This window comes from Puma concolor, chromosome B1 (genome assembly GCF_028749965.1).
Source record: "Puma concolor isolate L17-30 chromosome B1, mPumCon1.1.hap2, whole genome shotgun sequence".
NCBI lineage: Eukaryota > Metazoa > Chordata > Mammalia > Carnivora > Felidae > Puma > Puma concolor.
Genome location: NC_141670.1, coordinates 136,280,069 through 136,304,588, shown reverse-complemented (window position 1 = coordinate 136,304,588; position 24,520 = coordinate 136,280,069). Strand labels below are relative to the sequence as shown.

Below are 24,520 nucleotides of genomic sequence, written 5' to 3'. Positions count from 1 at the left end.
GTTTTGATAAATAAATTGTCAAGCTCGAGTCCTGCAGTCATAGGGAGGCACAAATGCGAATTACTGGATTCTGCTGATAAAAAAAAAAAAAAAAAAAAAGAACTGCCAGATCCATAAACACGGAAATATAAAGAAGAGAGGTACATATTTGTGGTAAAATGTAATTATCGACTCCACTGGTAGAGGAATAAATAATCCATAATTTCCCAAGGAGAGTAAGATTATTTTCAGAACATGTCCAAGTAGAGTATTCTACCCTATCTGCTTTTTCAATAAATTGTCTGAATTTTAAATTTCTCATGGCCAAGTCCTAGCTAGCTCATGTTTCAGTTTTTCAAATGTGAAGACAGACTGCTTTGGAACATTTGCTAGTTCAAGTTAGTTTCACCAATGCTCACTATTAAAATGATTTTAAAATGATGTAAGTTTAAAAACACAGATTGTGTATAATGTTTTCAATAGATAGTAGGATGTAAAGCAAAGTACAGAAATTTTTCATTGTGAAATACATGAAAAGAGTGAGAATGAGTAAATATGTTCCCCTGTGTATTCTCATAATGCTTATACTTCACTAAAGAGTCAACAAGATTTAGCTTTAATCTCCATATGTATTAAAATATGGAAAGAAATTCTGACAGGCATTCTACAAACATAATCTTTAATTTTGATATTAAGACCTAATATTACTGAAGCTCCAATATTAAGCCCTAAAATTTGACTTTAAAGTGAACTTTCTTAATAGCATTTAAAAATTATAACAGTATAAAGTGTTATTAAATTTTAATTTAAATATTATTAACATCATATTTTAAATTATAACATTTTGTATACAGTTTAGAATATAGAAGAATATAAGAAGGTAGGATGGATATTTCAAAATTAAATAACCCAGAGAGTTCTTGAAATATATAATGTGTAAATACGTAATATGTAGAGACTTAAACATACAGATATATCTAAATACAGATATGTATATATATAAAGTATTAGAATCACATGGCTTTTATGTCTTGCCTTTTCTTGCTAATGTTATAGCATGAACAACTTTTCATATCACTAAGTAGCTTTCACAAACCTGATTTCAAGGACTGTGTAATAATTCATCATATCAGTGCATTGCTTTGTCTCACTCTACCTGTTGTTTTCAGTGTTTTGCACACATCAGTCCAATGCTAACAACCATCTGTATTCATAAATCAGACTGTGTTTTTGAAGCTATGGATCCATTTAGAAGACTTTTCATATGTTGTCCTATGGGAGGAATAAAAAAAGATTACTTGAGAAAAAGAAATTTGGAACATACATTATTTGAATTTAGAGATGTTGCAGGCACATGCACCAGCTTTTATTAAACCAGGCACTTTCTGCTCTTTATTTTTTTTTTTTAATTTTTTTTTTTTCCAAACGTTTATTTATTTTTGGGACAGAGAGAGACAGAGCATGAACGGGGGAGGGGCAGAGAGAGAGGGAGACACAGAATCGGAAACAGGCTCCAGGCTCTGAGCCATCAGCCCAGACCAGAGCCTGACGCGGGGCTCGAACTCACGGACCGCGAGATCGTGACCTGGCTGAAGTCGGACGCTTAACCGACTGCGCCACCCAGGAGCCCCATGCTCTTTAATTGTCTCATGATATTCTTCAAGTTCTAAGGTTCAAGTTTAAGACTTTTATCTACGCATGGCTTTTTGTTTCTACAGTTAGATGGCGTGTTCCCACAGACTCCTTGACCAAACTGAATTTTGTGAGAAAGGACATTTTCATTGACCTAAAAGAATTTGTATTTTATCAATTTATGTCACCTGTAAAAAACAACAGATATCATAGTTCCTAACCATTCTTTTCTCTATTATTTCTGTTCAGAAATGAAAACAAATTAAAGTATAATATCTTATATTAAACTTCTCACTTTGAGGGGATAAAAATGAAATATAGAATGTGTAAAATCAGATTAGAAGCGGAATGTTCTTTCCAAAGCTCTCCAGGTGGCATCAGCTGTTAAAGAAGATGCATTTTGGAATAGCTGGGAAGATAAGGTTAAGAATGACCATGTGGGCGTCACCAAAAGAACATTAATTGTTCAGCAACAAAAAAAAACTATGCACTTACCACACAGTGTTCAAGAGCAAGGACAGAAGTTTGTAGAAGTCAATGACTTTACACATTCTGTTCAAGAATCCCGTAAGATAACTACTGTCCAAGGTACTCCAGACACCTTCCCACATACTCTGTTCATTTTGCCCTCAATCCTTTTACTCCTCTTCTACCATTTTGTTTATTTTTGTATTTGTTTTGGTGACTGAATTAAGATCACTAAACAAACTGCAAGTCTGTGGAAATAAAAAAAATGTTTTTAAGTCTAAAATTTAGAAGACAGAAAAACCAGACATATGTTAATTTTTATCATCTGAGTAGCAATACAGCTTTGAGCATTAATGACCTGAGTTATAAAAAGTGAACTTGAAAGGAGGGGAACATTATAGTCCCTAGAGATTCTCAAACATTCATTTGCATAAGAATGACCCAAAGAGGTGTCTCAAGCTTCTGATACTCAGACCCCATTGGCTCTCACTGCTATTTAAAAGGATGGAGGATGTGTAGGAATCTGAATTTCAAACAAATGCCCAAGTAATTATTATATGCAAGGTTCTCAACTCATAACTTGGGTAATACTAGCCAGGCTATAGGGTGTCATAATGTGGGGTCAGAAGTGCTCATTTGAAGTGATGTGCCTCAGTTTTCTCATACATGAAATGAAAAAAAAATCATCCTCATGGCATTATTGAAAGCAACATGTTACTTCTGACTCAGCAGGGCAGGTCTTAATCTACTGTGAAGGATATTTTATTTTCTGAGGTGTACAATTAATGTGTAAAATATATTATTTCCTACCTGCTGAAATGGGCCTGAAATTTTAGAACAACCTAAAAAGAACTTTCCTGCACCTTTATCCTTTGATCCATGTGAAAAATCAAACACTGGGGAGTTCAGTAGCAAACTACAGTTATAGAGTCTTTGTATCACAGTGTGAATAAAGGCTCCACAGGTAGAGTTTGATGGAGGAAAGTGAAGAAACCAAGTGGTAGCTTCAGGGCATGTGGAGTTGGAAAAGCAAAAACTGTCTCCCAGGAGTTTGCCCAAGGCAAGCCCTGAATGTGTAGGTGGTCAACTGGTTATCTGTTTTCAGCACCCTAAATGATTCTCTTAAGCCAGGAGAGAGCCAGCCCTCCAATGACCTGAACGGCTGTTTAACTATGGTGACTCTTAACATTCCTATTTTTTGATGCAATTCTTAGATATTATGATGGTGTGACTGGATTTGATAACCATCACCTTAGAGTACATCTCAAACTTCTGTCATTCACATAGTACCGTCATGATTTTAGCAATATCCATATAACATCTGTACTAGTTCTAATATTTTTCTTTAAATTTATTCACTGTTTTATCAATTTTCTTGTAAAAGGATATGTGTATCATTATTGTTAGTTGAAAACCAGCACCACATGCCATAAATTACAAGGTCAATGTAGCATAAATGAAATAACAACAAAACATGTTATTAAATGCCAGCTGAATACAGCTGCTTTCCAAAGACTGACCCTAAGGCCTTCTGTAAATTTGATCAATATACACTCATTTCCAACTGGTACTTTCTATGTGACGTAATCAGAAGAGGTGAAAGATAATCAGCAAACTGTGATTTGATGTCACTTAGTGATCTCTGTGTGGAATCATACTTGGAATATCCCACACTTTGGGAAAAACCGTCAGATTACTCTTCAGTAACATTGACAGACCCACTTCCCTGAACACGTGGCTTCTTACCTAATTTGAACAATGAATGTGACTCACTAGAGTTTCACAAAACCCCTTTGTAAGCATACCAGGGTCGGAAAAATTAATCTGTTTTAAAGGAAAATATCTTGTATGTGGAAGATATTCACATGAATGGGTATTTACTAAATATTTCATGTAGTACAGGTTGTTAGTTAGAAATCTGTCATGTTTCATTGTGCTCACTCTTGGTGATGTATCTAAAAGCCTGTATACTGGAAGCCAGGACATGAGTTTCACTTTCCTTTCAGTTTATCTTTTTATTTAATTTTTTTTTCAACGTTTTTTATTTATTTTTGGGACAGAACGAGACAGAGCATGAACGGGGGAGGGGCAGAGAGAGAGGGAGACACAGAATCGGAAACAGGCTCCAGGCTCTAAACCATCAGCCCAGAGCCCCACGCGGGGCTCGAACCCACGGACCGCAAGATCGTGACCTGGCTGAAGTCGGACGCTTAACCGACTGCGCCACCCAGGCGCCCCTCAATTTATCTTTTAATAAATTTAGAGCTCACTTCCACTGAAACCTGATTGGATTATGAATAAAAAGTCAATTAACAGGAAGCTTCCCAGTATTTGGCATATCAGTTGGTGTTTGTGTACTTATTTGTAAGGAAGCAGTGTAGGAATAAGAGAGTTCAGTTGGGCCCACCATTTACTACCTAAGTCAACAATTTGGGACTAGTTACTTCACTTCTCAAAATGCTTAGTTTTATTTGTAACACAGAAATAATAATGTTTAACCCGCAGAATTGTTGCATTAATGCACTTAAAAATAAAACAAAATGTGTGTCAACTGTGCTGGAATTGAAATAAAAGAACTTAATTAAAAAAAAAAAAACTTGGGGCGCCTGGGTGGCGCAGTCGGTTAAGCGTCCGACTTCAGCCAGGTCACGATCTCGCGGTCTGTGAGTTCGAGCCCCGCGTCAGGCTCTGGGCTGATGGCTCAGAGCCTGGAGCCTGCTTCCGATTCTGTGTCTCCCTCTCTCTCTGCCCCTTCCCCGTTCATGCTCTGTCTCTCTCTGTCCCAAAAATAAATAAAAAAAAAAAAGTTGAAAAAAAAAAGAAAAAAAAAAAAACTAAATAAATAAACCAAAATAGAACAAGACACCAGAAGCAAGTGATATAATGGAATAAGACACTTAACATTTATTGCCATTGTAGGTATCATGTGTATGATAATGATGATTCTAACATTTTATATGATAAGGAAAAGTAATCTGCTTGAACCTATGCTTGAACCTAAACCCTTCAGTGTTTTTAATCTAGGATATTTTTCTGTTTTGAAATCTCCATGGCAATTCCTACTGAAAGAAATAACATACCTGCAATGTTTTACATTCTGAAAATGGGCGCTTGTGTGTGTCTTATAAGTCAGATTGTAGATATTCTTGCATGAGCTGGGTGAAAGTATGTCCCTCAAAGGCATGTATTTTCTGAAATAAACTTATTGAGTCATATTTTATATATCATGCAATTCACTCATTTCAAAGGTAGAATTCAGTGATTTTTGACAAATTTACCAAGTTATGCAACCATTATTACTACGTACCGGTTTTAGAACATTTCATCACCTGAATACCATTCTTTATGTCATTTACCGTTATTTCCAGCAGCCCTTCCTCTCCAGGAAACCACTAATCTACTTTCTGTCTCTATAGATTTTCCCTTTACTGGGCATTTCACATAGGTGGAATTATTCAATATACAGTCTCTTGCATCCAGTTTTTTTCATTTAGCGTAATGCTCTTGAGTTTCATCCATGTTATGGCATATATCAGTAGTAGTTTGTTGCTTTTTATTGATGAATAGAATTTCATTCCTTGGCTATACTACATATTGGTTATCCATTTATCGGTTGGTAGATATTTCTGGGTTTTTTTGGCTTTTATGAAAAATGTTGCTGTGAATATGCATGTACAAGTTTTTGTGCGGATGTACATTTTCACTTCTCTTGGGTATATACCTAGAGATAGAATTATCTTCTCTATGTGTAACACTTGCAGAACTGCCAAAGTGTTTTCCAAAATGGCTGCACCATTTTATATTTCTACCAGCAATGTATGAGTGTGCCAATTTTTTTAATTCTAGCCATTCTAGTGAGTGTGAAATGGTATTGTTGTTTTAATTTGCATTTCCTTAATGACTACTGATGCGTATCTTTTTATGTGCTTATGAACCATTTATATATGCCCTTTAGAAGTCATGTGGTTTTAAAATATTTGATTTCTCTGATTATCTTGATAATTTATTATAAAGAAATGGTTGAAAATGGCTGAAGAATCAATAATAATGTTCTGGGAATATCTATTTAGGTTTGAGATAAGTAACTATGATATCGTGGGACCATGCATCTTCATATGCATTCTGGGATAGCATATGAAGCTATCACTGTGAATATTCATCTCAAACTCTGTATTCAGGGGCACCTGATTGGCTTAGTCAGTTAAATGTGCAACTTCAGCTCAGATGATGATTTTACAGTATCTGGGTTCAAGCACTGCCAGTGCAGAGCCTGCTTGAGATTCTCTCTCTTCTATCTCTGCCCCTCCCCCACTTTGTACACACATGCTCTCTCCCTCTGTCTCTCAGATAAGTAGACTTTGAAAATAAATAAATTAATAACAATAAAAACAAAACTCTGTATTCATAAAGCAGAACTCTACACTTATGTGGAATGTGAGCTTAAAGAAGGTAGAGAATTTTATGAATCTTGATCACCTTTTATTTTATCTCTAACACCTAGAACAATGTCTGACATAGTCTAGTCATTCAATAAACCTTTATTGAATAAATGGATATAAGGAGTATATTTTGAATATACTTGTTGAATGAAATAATGCCAATATTTCTGATATCTCAATAAGTAGACAATTCATGTGCTTATTTTCATAGGAAGTCTGGAAATTGTCATGTGTCAAAACAACTTCTAAAATTCAGTCAGGATATCATTTTTGTCAACTAAAGCAAAATGCCTGTCTGTGTCAATGTAGAGTCATAATCTTATGAATGGCTTGTAATTTTTTAAAAGTCACAGCTCTAAATTAAATCCATTGCCTTTATTTTTTTGTACTCCAGAAATGCTCTTGTGAATATGGATGTATCATACTCCCAGAGTGAACTAGATTTTGACTTATAACAAAACAATAACAATGAAACAACAACCAAAAAAAAAAAAAATCCTTCCTACTTCTCAATAAAATTATTTCTCTCTCTTTCTTCCCACTTACACTCTAAAAATAGTCCAAGTAGAAAACACCACTAATATAATAAATTTCTGTATATGCGGAAGCAAAGTGTCCTTTCCAACAAAAAGCATGACATATTTTAATATGAGACTCACAATAAATATACAGCTGGATTTTTTTCCTTTCCCTCAGTGTGTGTGTGTGTGTGTGTGTGTGTGTGTGTGTGTGTGTGTGTATAGTTATATATATAGCTATATACATATATACAGTTATATATATAGTTATATATATATTGTTTTATATATATATTGTTTTATATATAGAGTGTGTGTGTGTGTGTGTGTGTGTGTGTGTGTGTATACACACATAAACTGGAATGGTGTCATTTAGCCTATATATTGAGAATGTTATAACACAAAAGTGTTCTCACAAAAAACTATTGAGGGACTGAGGGACACCTGGGTGGCTCAGTCAGATGAGCATCTGGCTTGATTTCAGCTCAGGTCATGATCTCACGGTTGTGGGAGACCCCTCATCAGGCTCTGCACTGACAGCATGGAGCCTGTTTGGGATTCTCTCTCTCCCTTTCTCTCTGCCCCTGCCCTGCTCTCTCCCTGTCTCTCTGTCTCTGTCTCTCTCTCAAAAATAAATAAGTAAACTTTAAAAAAAAATCTTTAAAAAAATGCCTGTTGAAGTGTTCAGAGAAGGAATGCCTTTGCATGGACTTGGGTGGTTTGGGTGTTGATTTGTAGACTCATCTGAATGTATCAGCAAATCCTTTTAAGTTCCTTCTGATACTGTTAGAGATTCAGCAATGGAAAACAAGGCCTCTATTTACTCATCAAAGATTTTGTTTTCTAACTTACTGACTTTATTGGAAAAAAGTAAAGTTTCTGAAAAAGAATGTTTCATCCTTGGTTGTTTATCCCAGAATCAGATCATCAGAATTCTCCAAACTTGTGGCAGTAATGGAAGGAAATGGGCAATATGAAATAGAGTTAGTGTTGGGGACACATTAATTATATATATTATATATTAACATTATATATATTAATTATATATTTAATTATATATATAATTATATATTAATATATAATTATATATGTATATATAATTAATATATATTAATTATATATGTATATATATATACACACACAGATATATATGTATGTATATAAATTATTAATTATATATAATATATGCATTAATTATATATATAATTATATATAGAACTTTGATTACTATCTATTTAGTCTTTGTTACCTAGAAAATTATTGTGTATTTGGCTGTGTTTTATTTTTTATTTTAAAATACAAAGATTAAAGTATGTATGTGGGTTTTAAATGCTATTAGGAAAATTTTAAAATACATTTTTTTAGCATAAATATACCCCCTCAACATCAGAACCTCAACAATGTTTCTCTGGGAAATCCTTGGCTTCATAATCTGAAATCTCTAAGAAAAAAAATAAATTGTTGAATGTATTATGATGATCAAAATTTTTTTGTTTCTCCTGAAATTCTATCTGCAGAGTTTAGTAAGGGAAAAAAATGTAAGTGAACAATATAAAATTGTGAAGTAACTAGACATAGCTGTAACTTCTCTATTGTAGCTAAGCCAAGTTCATTAACTGCCCAGATTTTGAGGACCCTATTAACTGAAATTAGAACCCATAGCACTTAAAGTCCTGGGTACAATTGAAACAAGAAAGGGCTATGTGATAAAATGTCAGATATACACATTTACTAATGTTACAACATGGAAACTGGTAGAGTCACGTAAACTCTATGAAAGAATGCCCTCAATTTCAGTATGTCAGGAGTCAAATGTTAGGAAAGATAGCATATCCCATTTAAGTAAGAACTGAAGGCTCACCATTTATGAAATTTAATTATATAAATGCATAATCATAATATACTTAGATAATGTGTAGTATTTCTTCCAGCTGTCTTTCTTAATGAGCCAATCCTAGAGGAAATGTGAGATATCTCTTACTGTGAATAGTTTCTTTATATCTGCCTTAGGTCATCTAAGTCAACAATAATCTTCTCATCTTTTTCATCATTCTTAGATTTTTTTGGCATTTACTTTACATTTGGTGAATTTAGGAAATTACATTCCACAGAACAGCCAGAGAAAGTGTTAACATGTAGATATTACTTCAGCAGAACTCCCAACCTAGATTAAGAATGCTCATGTTTAGTAAAAATCCTGAGAAAACTATCTAGTTTGCCCATTGGAAACTATAGACACACTGTGGAACCTCAAAGGCTTGAACTTTCTCTTGAAACAAATAAGTAAATACAATGACTATCAGCTGGCACCAGGAAAAGAACAGAGTCCAACATGCATAATCAATCAATAAGAGTCTTAGTTTTCTTCATACCATTCTTCATACTTCATACCATGGATACATTTTTTTTTTAATCTACAAAGAACAAAATATAGACTTAATGTATACAATGTCTGTGGGGGGGGGGGGGTATGTGTGTGTGGTATGTGTATATATGGTATGTAGAGATACCCATACCCTTAAAATAAAATCTCTTTGGTATGTAAACAGACTATCTCTAATCTCTTTATCTCTGGTGACTTTCAAAGAATTCGTGAGGCCAATACTTTTTCTAAGCAATTATATACATTATTGATATGAGTAGGATCTCAGTTTAATAAGAGAATCTTTGTAGCTTCATTGACTTCAGATTTAATTTATATAGAAAAATTTAAAGGGAAAAAAATTTAATAACTTGGCTCTTAAGAGTTTGGACAATAACGGGGTGCCTGGGTGGCTCAGTCAGTTAAGCACCCAACTCGATTTCGGCTCAGGTCGTGATCTCACAGTTCATGAGTTCAAGACCCACATCCAGCTCTGCACTGTGTCAGCATGAAGCCTGCCTGAAATTTTCTCTCTCTCACTCTCTGCCCCTACCCCACTCATGCAGTCTCTCCCTCTCTCTCAAAATAAATAAATAAACTTTAAAAAAGTTTGGACAATATTAATGTCATTTAAAATACAAGAATGTACCATGTGCATTTGAATATTGCTTTTAAGGTAAATTAATATATAACATTGATACTTAGGTCCCAAATCACCAGACTTGGAGGAACATATTAACTCATTTTAATAGCCATGTTGATTAATTTTGTAGCTGACTACACTTATGTTCTTTTTAAATTAATTTATTTTATTGAGATATGATTGACATATACCATTGTAAAAATTTAAGATATACAACGTGTTGGTTTGATACATCTATATATTGCAATATGATTACCACCATATTTTTAGCTAACACCCCAATCAGGTCACATAATTACACTTTCTTTTTTGTGGTGAGACAATTAAGATCAGTGCTGTTAGCAACTTTGAAGTTTATTAAGTAGTATTATTGGCTATATTCAGTATGTTGTGCATTAGATCTCCAGAATTTATCTACTACTTGCAACTTAAGGTTTTCATTTGTTGTTGTTGGAAGTGAATGCGTGTGTATGTACAAGGTAATCTGTTAAAAAAAAAAACTATACTAAATATAATACTGCTTTAAGGAAACTTTTCTGAATATTCTACATCAACCTTATAAATGCCTCAATCCCACTAGCCTTTCCTCTCCAATGAAGGCATGTTGGTACTGTAATGGAAAAAAGTCAGATTTTATTTTCATTCATTAATACAATAATTTACTTTAATTTACTAGGACATATCACCTATTTATAAAGTGAATCAACGCTCTTACCCCAAACTAACTAAATGATGACAACTCTGACTCTCTATTAAGTGTATGTTTCTTTGTGATATATATATATTTATCTCTATGTGCTTATGCATTTGCCCTTTGTATTCAAACATAGCATTCAAAAGCTATGCAAAAGGGCATTTTGTTTGTCATTGATATTTATTTGCTACTAATGATTACCACCTATAAGTGTACATCAGGGGACTGGGTGTAGGAAGACAGGCTTGCAACAGAAAAACCAGCTAGCATGCTGTTACATTAATGGAGGTGAGTGATAGGTACTTGAACTTGAGCAGTGTCAATGAGACTGCTGAAGAAGGAATTGATTCATAAGGTTTTACATCAGAATATATAAGATCCAGTATTTTTTAAGACCTTCCAGGGGATTCCACTGTGAAGTTCAGTCTGAGAATTATTAACCACGGTTAGATTTAGGGTCTCAGGAAGAGCAAAATTTAGGCTGACTTCTAGGTTTCTTGGTTATTGGTGTGACTGGTGATGCCATCCATGGTCGAGAAAATGGTAAAGGAAGAATAATTTTATTGCAAGGTTTTTGTTGTTTTTATCCAACTGTGTTTACATGGAGTTCAAAGTGTGAAAGGGAACATCTATGAATTAAATGGAAAGGTCTGGTGTGGAGAGGTGTACTTTGTAGTCATTGTGGAAAAGTGATAGCTAAACTCAGAGAGTCTGCATAGGATCCAGGAAAATAGCACTTAGAGGCCAGCAGAGGAAGAAAAACTGGGGAGTTGACTGGTAAAGAATGATGGCCAGATAAGGAAGAGGAGAGTGAGGTGGCCAATAATAATAATAAAATGAGAGATTTGCTTATGGGAAATATTCATAAGAAATAACAAATGGACAAATATCTCTTTTTTTTTTTTTTTTTTTTTTTTCTGTTTGGGGATGTTAGCTACTTTCTATTTGAAGGGTCTATTGTTTGGAATCACCAAACTCATATTGCTCAAGGGAATATCTTCCTAGAGCTACACAGCAGAGTATTTTGTTACTTTATCTATCTTATACACACGTAAGTGTGTGTGGGCACATATGTGTGCATGCATGCATGCACGTGCTCACGTGTGTGGTATGTTGGATTGTATATCAAACTGTCAAATATTCTTTGTATGTGTTTAGCTGGCATTATAAGGAAGTCTATACACACATATATCTATGCACATAAGTAATTCTAGAAGTAGGAAAGGAAAGGTCAGTGTGACAATTTGGTTTAACAGAGTCTCCTGACCAACATTTCTCCCACCTGTCTTCCATCAGGGAACACTGGGCAGACGGGAGCATAACTAGTATGCTCCAGTGGGTAAGAGAGTGGCCAGATTTAAACTTGTGTCCTTGTGACTATTCCATATCAGAACTGCCTCCTTTCCTTGGAAGTCTTCTACCTCAAATACATTATTAATATTGTATTAATCCATAAGTCACGTTATCTGCAAGTACATTTCTAACTTTCTGCTAACGTTTCATTACCTAGTACTTTGATAGTACTATTAATGGTTTTATAGGTAAGCTCACAAGATGCAGATTTGGGAGTTCTATTAGTCACCTCAGGCTGCCATAACAAAACACCACAGAGTGGGTGGCTTAAACAAAGAAATTTATTTTCTCACAGCCCTGTAGCCTGGAAGGCTGAGATCAGGGTGCCAGCTCAGTCAGGTTCTGACAAGGGCTCTCTTTTTGGCTTGTAGACAGCTGTCTTCTCACCCTATGCTCATGCAGCCTTTTTCCCTATAAGTACAAGGGAGCAAGGGGCTGGGAGCAAGCTCTCCAGTATCTCTTCTTATAAGGGCGCCAATTCCATCAAGCCAGAGGTCCTATCCTCATAACTTGATCTAACCCCAAGTATCTTCCAAAGGTTCCATCTCCAAATACCATCGCATCGGAGGTTAGAATTTCAACACATGAATGAGGGAGGGGGCACAACTCAGTCCATAGTAGAGACCATCAGGCAGTTCTCTGCCATCACCATTGCTTTTAAACCAGGAGGCTTGTTTGGCACAAGCACTAATTCAGTGTAATCCAGACAGGTACAACCGTCCTGTTGTTGTATATAATTCAGCACTGACACATAATAACAATGAGCCATGACAGAATCAGTTTTGCACTGCTGATAAGTATACCGTATAAGTATAAGTATACTGACAGATAAATAGAAAAAATAATAAGTTTGAACAGAATCAGACTTTTCTTGTAAACATTTAGTTTAGTTTGGAGCTGCTTACCACCTTCAGATGTGCTTTCCTATGCCATGGTGACTTTGGTGGAAAGAACAACATGCTGTTTAAGACAATTGAGCAGCAGTGTTCAACTTCGTATTGCATCTGAACGTCTTCAGTTTCTTGTATGTTTTCCCAGGAATTTGATGGATATGACCTTTTTTTTTTTCTTAATCCAAAGCAAATTTTAGGTCATCTTAGTGTGTGTGTGTGTGTGTGTGTGTGTGTGCACACATGCATGTGCATGTATTGCAAATAAGTACACAATATCTTCAATAATTTCCTGTGTGGGTACACTGTAAATTGACTCTATGAAGTAAAATCAACAGATTATATTGTGTTCTGTGCATAGTATCCAGAGTGAAAAATTCCCACTTCTTTTTTTAAATTTTTTAATGTTTATCTATTTTTGAGAGAGAGAGAGAGAGCGAGTGGATGAATGGGGGAGGGGCAGAGAGAGAGGGAGACACAGAATCCAAAGCAGGCTCTGGGATCCGAGCTGTCAGCACAGAGCCTGATGTAGGGCTCGAACCCACGAACCGTGAGATCATGACCTGAGCCGAAGTCGCTCACATAACCGACTGAGCCATCCAGGTGCCCTGAAAAATTCCCATTTCTAATTTTGAGGCTTACAAGTTTCAAGGTTTTGTCTGTGTAGTATTATACTTGTAATTACTGTGGCATTTGGACTGATCCATGTATGAGAGTCTGTTTATCAGGGAAGAGGGTGTGGGGATAGAAGATGAGCAAGGAAGGATTGCTGTGAGACTTCTTTTGTCCCTGTTAAGATTAGTGAGAAGCCTGTATCGTACATAGATTATAAATAGGGCAGACAATTTCCAGGAACTGTAAAGAATATTCTTAAGATCTCACACCTGACAGGGACTTAGCAGCTAGAATATACAGGAGGTATTACAAAGTAGAACAAAATGAGGCATGTTGTGATATGGAAAAGTATTGATGGTGATTAGTTAGAAATATAAGCCCATGGGGGACAAAAAGATCTATGTTGTTCATTTGTTTCACCCAGCATGTTTCACGAAGCCGTGCCCACCATTAGTTTCAGGAACCATTACTGATAGAAAGATTCCAGAATGACCAATGGCACACTCATGAGACTGTAAAATTAGGTTGATCCTTGAAAGTCTCATGAAATCCTCCCTTTAATTTGGTAAACAGACTGTAAGTGAGGAAGTAGGACTCAAAAGTAAGGTCCAAGTGTAATATAAAATGAAACAAAAATTGATCATATATCGATCAATTAAGGGACATGCTCCAGGGCATCTCCTGCTATTCTAGCTTCTTTATTCAGGATCACTGGATAGAATGTACATGATTCCTTATCTTAATTTCTGAAAACAGATCCTACCACCAGGTTAGGGAAAGAGACCTGAGATCTGTATAATGATTTCACATTAACAAATAGTCTTGAATTTCTACCAAAAGAGCATGACTTTAAAACCTCTCATATCTTAGTGCTTAGCCAGAAAGAATTTCATACCAGTGTGGTTTCCTGTCCAAGTACCCAAAATAGGGTTAGTAGCAGGACCTGCTCACTGGACTGCTGTGAAGGCCTGACATAGAGCGATACATGTCTAGAGGTGCTGCTGTTGTTGTGGTTGTTGTTGTTGTTGTTGTTGTTAACCAGGTTAGGTATCTTAATTCTCCCTTGTACATTGACTTTTGCCACAGTACAGTCACTTCACTTCACTTTGATGAAGTCTGAAATGTATTTCTTTGAGACAAAGATGGCACGTTCCCCTGGTACATTGGGCAATTAGCACATAATGTTAGTATATACTTATTTGACTGTCCATAGGAAGCAAATATTAAACAGGCAAAATTATGGGTTTTCAGTAAGAGACAGGCTGGGCGGAGAGATGCGGACGGCCACCATTTCGTACAGTAGATATACAAAAAGGTTTTTCAAACACCAGACTTGATGTTGCAGTTGGTGGTGTTCTGGCCAGAAGGGCGGACGGACCGCGAGCCCCTTGAGGTGAACTACAACACATGCTGAAGTCTTCACAGAAGCAATTGTTTTCTTTCATTCAGTAGGAAAGGACAAAGCTAAAAATGAGAACACCAGGGAAATGTAGATGTCTCCATTTCCACAAAATAACCTAAGTATAATAAAGCCCCAAAAAGGAGGTAATATATTTTTAAGTTTTGATCCTGAAGCAAAACCCTTAACCCTTCGTTAATTGGAAAAAAAAAAGAGGAAAAGCATTTGGTCATTTTTTTTCTCCATTGTTTCTATATTTTCTCCATCGCTTCTATATAATTAACAATATGTAGGTGTATACCATAATGCTAGAAAGCTAATGTAATGTATCACTTTAGGGAAGGAATAAAATCATCATCCTATCCGCATCTCTTACCTTGATTCATAGCTCAAATATTTCTATTCTTGGAGCATTACTGCAGCTCTTGTGCTAAGAAAATTGCTGGTGGATGAAGAATGATTCTGCAGCCTTTCATCCTTCATAATTTTCGCGCCATCTGATAACTCTAACTTTGCAATGGTGCCATCTAACGTTCACACGTCCTCAGTACTACAGCTCTACTTCATTAGAAACTAAATAATACAAGTATCAAGCAAGTTCCCTCAAGAACAGTGTACTGGGGAGAGTCATTGCAGCACAAAGTCAATCACTGAAACACTAGAACAGATTTTTTACTAAATATATATTTCTTACTTATTATTATTTGTCTTATTTGTTGCATTTATTTCACAAAGATTTGTATATATTCTATGTATATAGTCATGCAAATGATGGATAACCTACTTCATGTATTGAAGTTATACTTATTTTGTATTTTATTTTTCTGTGTTTCTCTGTACCTTCCTATAACCCTAACAAAATGGTCATTGTCTTTGAAGGCAACATATCCAACCTAGTCATGGGTTGGGTTAGAGTGGAATCAAAACATGGAATCATTTATTGTAATAGTTGATTGCACTGCATATTCTGCCCCGAGTTGTGGTTCTCTTACTGCTGATGGCTGTGCTTCACTAGATAACAAGAGAAACACAGAAGAGCTTTGATACGCATGAAATAGAGTGTTTTTTCCATAAAACAGAAGAAATAGTGTCTTCCTTGTCTTACCATTGGTACTTTGTTAGGACTATCTCTTTTTAAAAAATTCTGTAGAAAGTAATTTGAGGAATTAAGGAGCTTAGAAACAGTTTTCAAGATGTCCCAGAGATGTGATTTTTATTTCCTTAACTAGCCTTTGAGTTGACTTCTATATTGCTTATCAATTCAAAATTTTAAGAGGGAAAACATGTTTAATTGTGAAAGAACAGAATTAATTTAAGACAGGCCCTATCAGATCACCTCCATTATTTTAACATCTGCAAGAAGGTTAACAAAATGCCCACTCTGACTGACCTCAACACTGAAATGAAAAAGCTCAGCCTTTGCCCCATCTGATTTGGGAGAAGGTAGAGACCCAGATTCCAAGGATGCTGTGTACACGCAAACCTCATGCAGGCCCACCCTGAGCTTGGCTCTCCCTTAGCTTTTTTGTTCGCTCCTCAAGGGCAGGATGTTCCCTCCCACTTTGGGCTCTGCTTACCTGCCTTGCTTTAATCAGGAATGCCTTCTTTGGTGCTTCTGCTCCCACTTGGTTAATTATTACCCCTTGGTCTATGCATCATTTCCTCAGAGAAGCCATCCAACCCTGTCTTGTTATTAGTCCCGTCTTGCTATTAGATATCACCCAACACTTCTCCTTATTACTACTTACCACACTTTGCAATTATACACTTGTGTTATTATCTAGTTCATATTCCCTGTCCTCACTAGATTATAAATTGTGAGCAGGCTGGAATAATCTTTTTTTTTTTAACTCTTTGAGGCTCTAGCCACTGTGTTTTCTATAATGTTCAATACAGAGCAGGCGTGTGGGAAATCATTGATGAAATCAACTATTTGATTTCAAAATTGAGAACTAAGATGACCATTGTCCCAGCCCATGTAGTTCTGTGATGTCAACTCTGCTTCTGTGTCACCTATGGGCAAGAGAATATTCACTGAGGCAGGAAATTGAACTGTGTTCCAGCCCTCAAGAAATACCCCTCTGGGGATAGGTCACTTCCTGCCGCACAGTCTGGGAGTGAGGTGTGAGACGTTCATTCTCAATATTTACAGGATTCCTGACCTTCTTCACTACCTCTCTTCCACTTCTCAGGGCCAGATGGTCTTTCACTCCCTGCCCACCAATTTCTCTTTGCTACACCTGTCCTCCTCACCCAAAATAAAAATAATAAAATGGGGTGTCTGGGTGGCTCAGTTGGTTAAGTGTCCGACTCTTTTTTTTTTTTTAATTTTTTTTTCAACGTTTATTTATTTTTGGGACAGAGAGAGACAGAGCATGAACGGGGGAGGGGCAGAGAGAGGGAGACACAGAATCGGAAACAGGCTCCAGGCTCTGAGCCATCAGCCCAGAGCCTGACGCAGGGCTCGAACTCACGGACCGCGAGATCGTGACCTGGCTGAAGTCAGACGCCCAACCGACTGCGCCACCCAGGCGCCCCAGGTGTCCGACTCTTGATTCAACTCAGGTCATGATCTCATGGTTCCTGAGATGGAGAGATGGAACCCTGTGTCAGTCTCTGGACTGAGTGTAGAGCCTGCTTGAGATTCTCTCTTTCTCTCTCTCTTTCCTTGTCCCTCTCCTACTTACTCTCTCTCTCCTCCCCCAAAATAAATAAATACACATTTAAATAAATAAATAAATAAATAAATAAATAAATAAATAAATAAATGTAAATAAAAACCACCCATTTCATCTTTACTGTCTGTCTTCATGGATTAACGTGGAGATAGCATAAAATGTAAATAGTATTTTAGGAAATTATCCTGTCATTCTGGTAGTCAGCAGGGAATAAAAATAAATTTTGCACATTATACAAAGGACAGGTTGTGTTTTCATTGTTTGTTTTTGTAGTACATTCCTTCTCTTTCTAGAAGACTCTAAGGATTTCCAACTATCTTAGAATATTAGACAAGAAATCATGCTGAAAATCAATCACCTTCAAAATAAGTTCTGCTTAAAAAGTTATAACATGTCATACTAAGTTTCTGATATCTATAACCAGTCACCAATGTCTTCTAAAGAATAAGAAATGAACCTAAGCCTCAGAAGTGATTAATTGTGACACTGAATACATACATGCATATAGTGGTGGATTTGGTATGTCTTGTAAATTGTATTATATTTCATTTAGAGTCTGGTATATTGGCATTGTTTTTAACACTTTTTAAAATTTTTATTTATTTTTCTTTGAGAGGGAGGAGGGGCAAAGAGAGAGGAAGGCTCCGTGTTGTCAGTGTGCAGCCCCATGTGGGGCTTGATCATGACCATGAGATCACGAGCTGAGCCAAAATTGAGAGTTGGACACTTAACTGACTGAGCCACCCAGGAGCCCCTAAAGTTAACACTTTGGCTTAACATCAAGTACACACATCGCTTCTCAGCCTTTGGCTAAGATCAAGTGTAGTAACATCAAGTACACACAAACGAAAAATGCTTGAACTTTTGAATATTTTCAAAGCACACTGAAGCTTCTAAGAGTCCTTCCAGATCCCTGTCGCCTCCCCCTGTTGTAGCATTTCATGGGCATTAGCTAAGTGTATGCTTCTTGAAAGCTGAATTTATGGATTTCATTGGCAACTCAGAATTCTGACTTATAGATGTGTATTTGATGAAAGAATATATCGGATGGTATAAATTTTACTGCAAAGAGTATCTTCCCACTTCTATCTCCACAGCAACACAGATGTACACACAGTGGCATCACTTCTTAAACTGTATCTCCGAGAACTTCCAGAACCAGTTATTCCTTATGCAAAGTATGAAGATTTTTTGTCCTGTGCCAAACTGCTCAGCAAGGAAGAGGAAGCTGTAAGTTGGTACATTTATTTCTAAAAAAACCTTAATTTGGGTTTTTTGTCAATGTTCTTAGTTTTTCATTTGTAAATTTCCCCTGGCCCCATCCTTGGATTGTTTTCCAGCATTCTATTTATTGACATTACACTCATTTAGATATTACATACACAACACAGGTCCCATTTTTAATCCCCTCCCTTATCAGCAAGAAAAGTGCTGCTGAATAAATGAAGTGAACCCTCCTTCCCACTTTGCTCCTCTAACTGGTTAATTGTGGGGCTACATCAGGTCTAACATTCCATGAGTAAAGTGGATGTCTTATTTCATATTCCCCTTTTCATTATGTACCCCCTAAATTACTCTCAACAATGCCTTCTACCAAATCTTATCTACCATTTTTTAAACAGCTTTGAGATATAATTCACACATCATACAATCACCTATTTAAAGTGTACATCCAGCGCATTTTAGTATACAGTTGACCCTCGAGCCATAGGGGTTTGAACTGTGTGGGTCCTCTTACACATAGATTTTTTTTTTGCAGTACAGCACTCTAAATGTATTTTCTCTTCCTTGTGATTTTCTTACTTTTTATAAGAATACAACATATAATACATATAACATACAAAATATTTGCTAATTAACTGCTTATCAGCAAGGCTTCCAGCCAACAAAAGGCTGTTAGTAGTTAAGTTTTGGGGGAGTCAAAAGTTATACATTGATTTTTGAGTGTGGGGGTGGTCAGCATCCCTAACCCCCCACAGTTCAAGGGTGAACTGTATTCTCAAGAGCTGTGCAACCACCATCAAAATCTAATTTTAGAATATTTAGTACATTTTCATCATCCTATAACAAATTCCATAACTGACCCCACCTTCCCCAGCTGTTGGCAACTACTAATCTCCTTTCTGTATCTATAGATTTGCCTCTTCTGGATATTTCATATAAATGGAATCATCCACTGTATTGTCTTCTGTGACCAGTTTCTTTCACTGTTTTTCAAGGTTCATCCACCCTAAAACACCTATCAGTATTTCATGCCTTTTATTTATTTATTCATCTATCCATTCATCAGTTGTAGTATGTGCATTGTTTCCATTGTTTGATGGACATTATTATTAAAAATAGTGCTGTGGGGGCGCCTGGGTGGCTCAGTCGGTTAAGCATCCGACTTCAGCTCAGGTCACGATCTTGCAGTCCGAAGTTCGAGCCCCGCGTCGGGCTCTGGGCTGACGGCTCAGAGCCTGGAGCCTGCTTCTGATTCTGTGTCTCCCTCTCTCTCTGCGCCCCCCCATTCATGCTCTCTCTGTGTCTCAAAAATAAATAAACTTTAAAAAAAAATGGTGCTGTGAATACTCATGTACAAAGCTTGGCATGGGCATATGTCTGCATTTCTCCTGGGTATGTACGTAGGAAGCAGAATTGCTGTACCATATGTAACTCCATGTTTGCTAAAGAGGCTTTATCATTTTAAATTCCCATCAGCAATATGTGCAGACTCCAACTGCCCCACATTTTTGCCAACACTTGTTGTTATGTCTCTTTTTTATCACAGCCATCTTAATGTGTGTAAACTGATATCTAATTGAGCTTGAGTTGCATTTCCCTGATGCTTAATGATGTTAAACATCTCTCCATGTATTTAGTAGCTGTTCACATATTTTCTTTGGAAAAACACCTATTCAAATCATTTTCCCGTTTTAATTGGATTATTTGTTTTATTATTACTGAGTTGCGAGAGTTCTTTACAGTTTAGATTACAAGTCTCCTATCACATATATGATTTGCAAGTATTTCTCCCATTCTATCAGTTGTCTCTTCAGTTTTCTGATGATGTCCTTTAAAGCATGAAAGTTTTTAATTGCGATGAAGTCCAATTTATCTATTTTTATTTTGTCACTTGTGCTTTTAATGTCATATCTAAGAAGGCATTAACTAAGGTCGCCAGGATTTACTCCTATATTTTCTTCTAAGACTTTTGTAGCTTTAGCTCTTACATTTAGGTCTATGATCCAAATTCGGTTAATTTTTGTTTATGATATGAGGAAAGGTCCAACTTCATCCTTTGGCATATGGATATCCAGTTGTCTCCAAATCATTTGTTGGAAAGACTGTTCTTTCCTCCACTGGATTTTCTTGGCACTCTTATAGAAATTGCTGCCTGTTTTTATAAATGAAGTTTTACTCTATTATGTAATATTGTCTGTGGCTGCTTTTGCTCCACAACAGGAGAGTTGAGTAGTTGAGACAGAGACCATATGTCCCAGAAAGCTTGCAATATTTACCATCTGGCCTTTTTCAGGAAGAAGAACAGATTAGATTACATTATCCATTAGCTTCTCTGGGACCATTTACATTTTGGAAGAAGTTTTACAATGGGAAGAACCAAAGCAATTAATACCTTTGTGAAATTTCCAGGAAGAGTAGACTTTTTATTCTCCATCCCACCCCTAACAGTGTATCCTAGACGTGGCCCATCTTGAGACTTATTTGTCAGTAGACACATGTCTATGTTTGGGGCATGCCAGAAATGGGAAAGACTCTCACTACATTAAGCTACTTTTTTCCCAGATAGCCTTATTATAAATGAGGCAGTCCTCCCTTTTCAATCAGTTGTGAGCGAGTATTAAGAATGGTAAAAGGCTTCACTGAAATTTATTTCTCCACAAATAGTACTTATGGAAATATTTGAAATACTTTTTCCCATCTTTGAAAATATTTGTGAAATGCTCTCTGTAATCGTGGCAAGTTTTCAGGACAGGATTCTTCACTGATAATATGTGAAACTAATGAAAAAAAAAAAACCTGTGTGCTCATTTGTATTTGTTTTCATTGCAAGGCTAACACTTCAATAACATTTATTCTCTATTTCTTTGTACTCAGGGCATTAAGGAATTAGCAAAGCAGGTGAAGAGTTTGCCTGTGGTCAATTACAACCTCCTGAAGTATATTTGCAGGTAAGAATAGTCCTAAAGATAAAACTAAACAGAAGAAGACTATGTTTAGCCTGACAGTAATTTACTTCTGACAGTGAATAAAATCACTGAACTGCTCTGAGCTCTGGTGTTGGCCTCTGTAAAATTAAGAAGTTTGGCAAGATGATCTCAAAAGTTTCTTTGACCATGAAAATTGCTCGATTTTATAATTTATTGTTTCTGAGTCTGACTTACTTCTACATACTAAAGATATGTTGCTTTGAACTTCCATCAAAGTTGTTTGTACCTGCTGCATGTACCTTTAATTAAGAGAAGGAGCATCTCCCTTGGCATGAGGAAGGCCTGCGTGGGAGTCCAGTTTCTACCACTGACTTCTTATGTGTCTTTATACAATTTTCTTACCCTTTCTATGCATCCCCCTAGGTAAAAGAGTCCTGAAAACACATTTCACATAGTTGTTTTTAAATTTAAATTGTATTTTAAATTGCATAAATATTATTTTCTATTCCTCTCCTACCTCAAGACTCATTGAAAAGATATTATCATTCAATTCTGTTAGGACAATAATTGTACCTGGTAAATCTCTCACTCATGATCATTTAACTTATGGCCTGGGTTGGTATGTGCCGTATGTGCCGTCTGCCCCTGTTTAATAAACCATATGATTTCATTCGTCTGTGGAATGTAAGAAACAAAACAGTCATAGGAGGAAAAAAAGAGAGAGGCAAACCCAGAAACAGACTCTTAACTATAGAGAACAAACTGATGGTTACCAGAGGGGAGGTGGGTGGGGGGAATGAGTGAAAGAGGTGATGGGGATTAGGGAGGGCACTTGCTGTGATGATCACCAGGTGTGGTATGTAAGCATGGAATCACTAAATTGTACACCTGAAACTAATTACACTGTATGTTAACAATACTGGAACTTAAACCTAAAAAAAATGAAGATACAAAATTGACGCATCTTAAATCTTAAAAGAGAGATGGTGATTGGCACTATACATCACTGTAGGTATCTTAAATGGAAGCTTCCCAGTTTATTTTTAAGTAATTCAATTTTTTAATTCAGTACACTATATTATTTGCATGTACTTTTTGTGTCATGATTGTATAAATGCTTAGCAGACTGGGAACTATGTAGTTTAAGACTAATGCTGGACACTGAGGAGTTCACTGTCAACTGTAACTGAGAAGAAATTCCAAAACCTTCTACCATAACTTTTTCTGGTGACGGTAGGAAGCAAATATGAGCTTAGGTTTCATAATTTAAAAAGGAAAGAAATGAGTTTCACTGATAACATAGATTCACTAACACATAGGGGTTCCGTCCCAAGACTTTGGACTAATTCAAGCTGTTGTGTTGGATGAGAAAGAGGAACAATCTCTTCAAGTAAAAGGGATAAAGGCTCTTTCTTGAGAACCATATTACAAATCTTTAGCTCCTCAACAGGAAAACTTAACTTCTCTTGAAACATTTAAGCAGGCTTTTAATTTCAGCTATTTCAAATAAGAAATAGTAGTTTGAGGTTTTTGTCCTTCAGTTTTACTATAGGTTACACTGTATAACAGTAATGAATAGGTGGAATAGGGACCTTTCTTTAAAGTCACAGGGGAGTTGTCAAGAGCACAGACTCTAGAGTCAGACAATCTGGGTTCAAATCTCAGGTCTGCCACCTGTTACTTCTGTGTCCTTGGAGAATATTCTTAACCTTTCTGGTGCCTCATGTGTCTCATCTGTAAAATGGAGATAATCATATCATTTACCTCACAGAGTTCTCTGAGAATTTAATAAGTTAGCACAATGACTGACACATAAAATATATTATTTTAAATAATAATAAGTTCTTTTTTATCACTTCTTCTTTGTCTCATAAGTACAATTAGTAAGCCATGAAATCTAGAAATGAAGAGGAGCATGGGGAATGCAAAAAGGCCAAAAGACTATAGAAACGATCCCTCCTACTAAAATCATTCGGGAAAAAGTCTATTTCATGCCTCTTATTCTTTAACACCTAATAAATTGAAGCAATTTGTGCTTAGAATGTTTCATATCAGTGGAAGTAAGGTTTTAATTTAAACCATGTTTGATCTCATTTTTTAATAGACTATAAGTTTGAAGCTCACAAATTACTTGACAAAGAGGGTTGATTTGCCTCTCTGAAATAAAGGATTATACCACATGATCTTATTTATAGTTCTTGAATTGAATACATTTATAAATTTAATGTTTTATTTAAGGATTGGAAGAAAATCCATATTCCTGAATCTCAAGTCCATATTAGCATTATCTAAACACACCTGTTTCTGTGATTGACGGAGGAAACCAAGCCAAGCCAGGCCAAAGGTGATATTTGATATGATCCCTCAAGTTTGATCCTTAATCATTTGCAATATATTTTCTCCACATTTGACTGAGAGATGTTTGAGTTTCTAAATAATTTTGCCTCCATAATTGTATTTGAACATATTATAGTTAATAAATTTCCCGATAACCCATTTTCTTCCACTGACAAACAAGTTTGATCCCATTGTTTTGTTCATGTTCTTATATCCAACAGGTTCTTGGATGAAGTGCAGTCCTATTCTGGAGTTAACAAAATGAGTGTGCAGAACTTGGCCACTGTCTTTGGCCCTAATATCCTGCGCCCTAAAGTGGAAGATCCTTTGACCATCATGGAGGGTAAGTAAATGATTATCTT

The 24,520-nt window shown here is 36.2% G+C and overlaps 1 protein-coding gene across 8 annotated transcripts in view; it reads left to right on the top strand.

Annotated features, from left to right (window-relative positions):
• Positions 1-24,520, top strand: part of ARHGAP24 (Rho GTPase activating protein 24) — a 666,840-nt gene that overhangs the window by 624,833 nt on the left and 17,487 nt on the right. For all 8 annotated transcript variants that reach the window (XM_086704652.1, XM_086704650.1, XM_086704651.1 and 5 more), the window contains 3 exons: positions 18,768-18,900; positions 21,769-21,842; positions 24,380-24,501. In XM_086704652.1, coding sequence (XP_086560778.1) covers positions 18,768-18,900; positions 21,769-21,842; positions 24,380-24,501 — 329 coding nt within the window. The remainder of the gene's footprint in view (positions 1-18,767; positions 18,901-21,768; positions 21,843-24,379; positions 24,502-24,520) is intronic.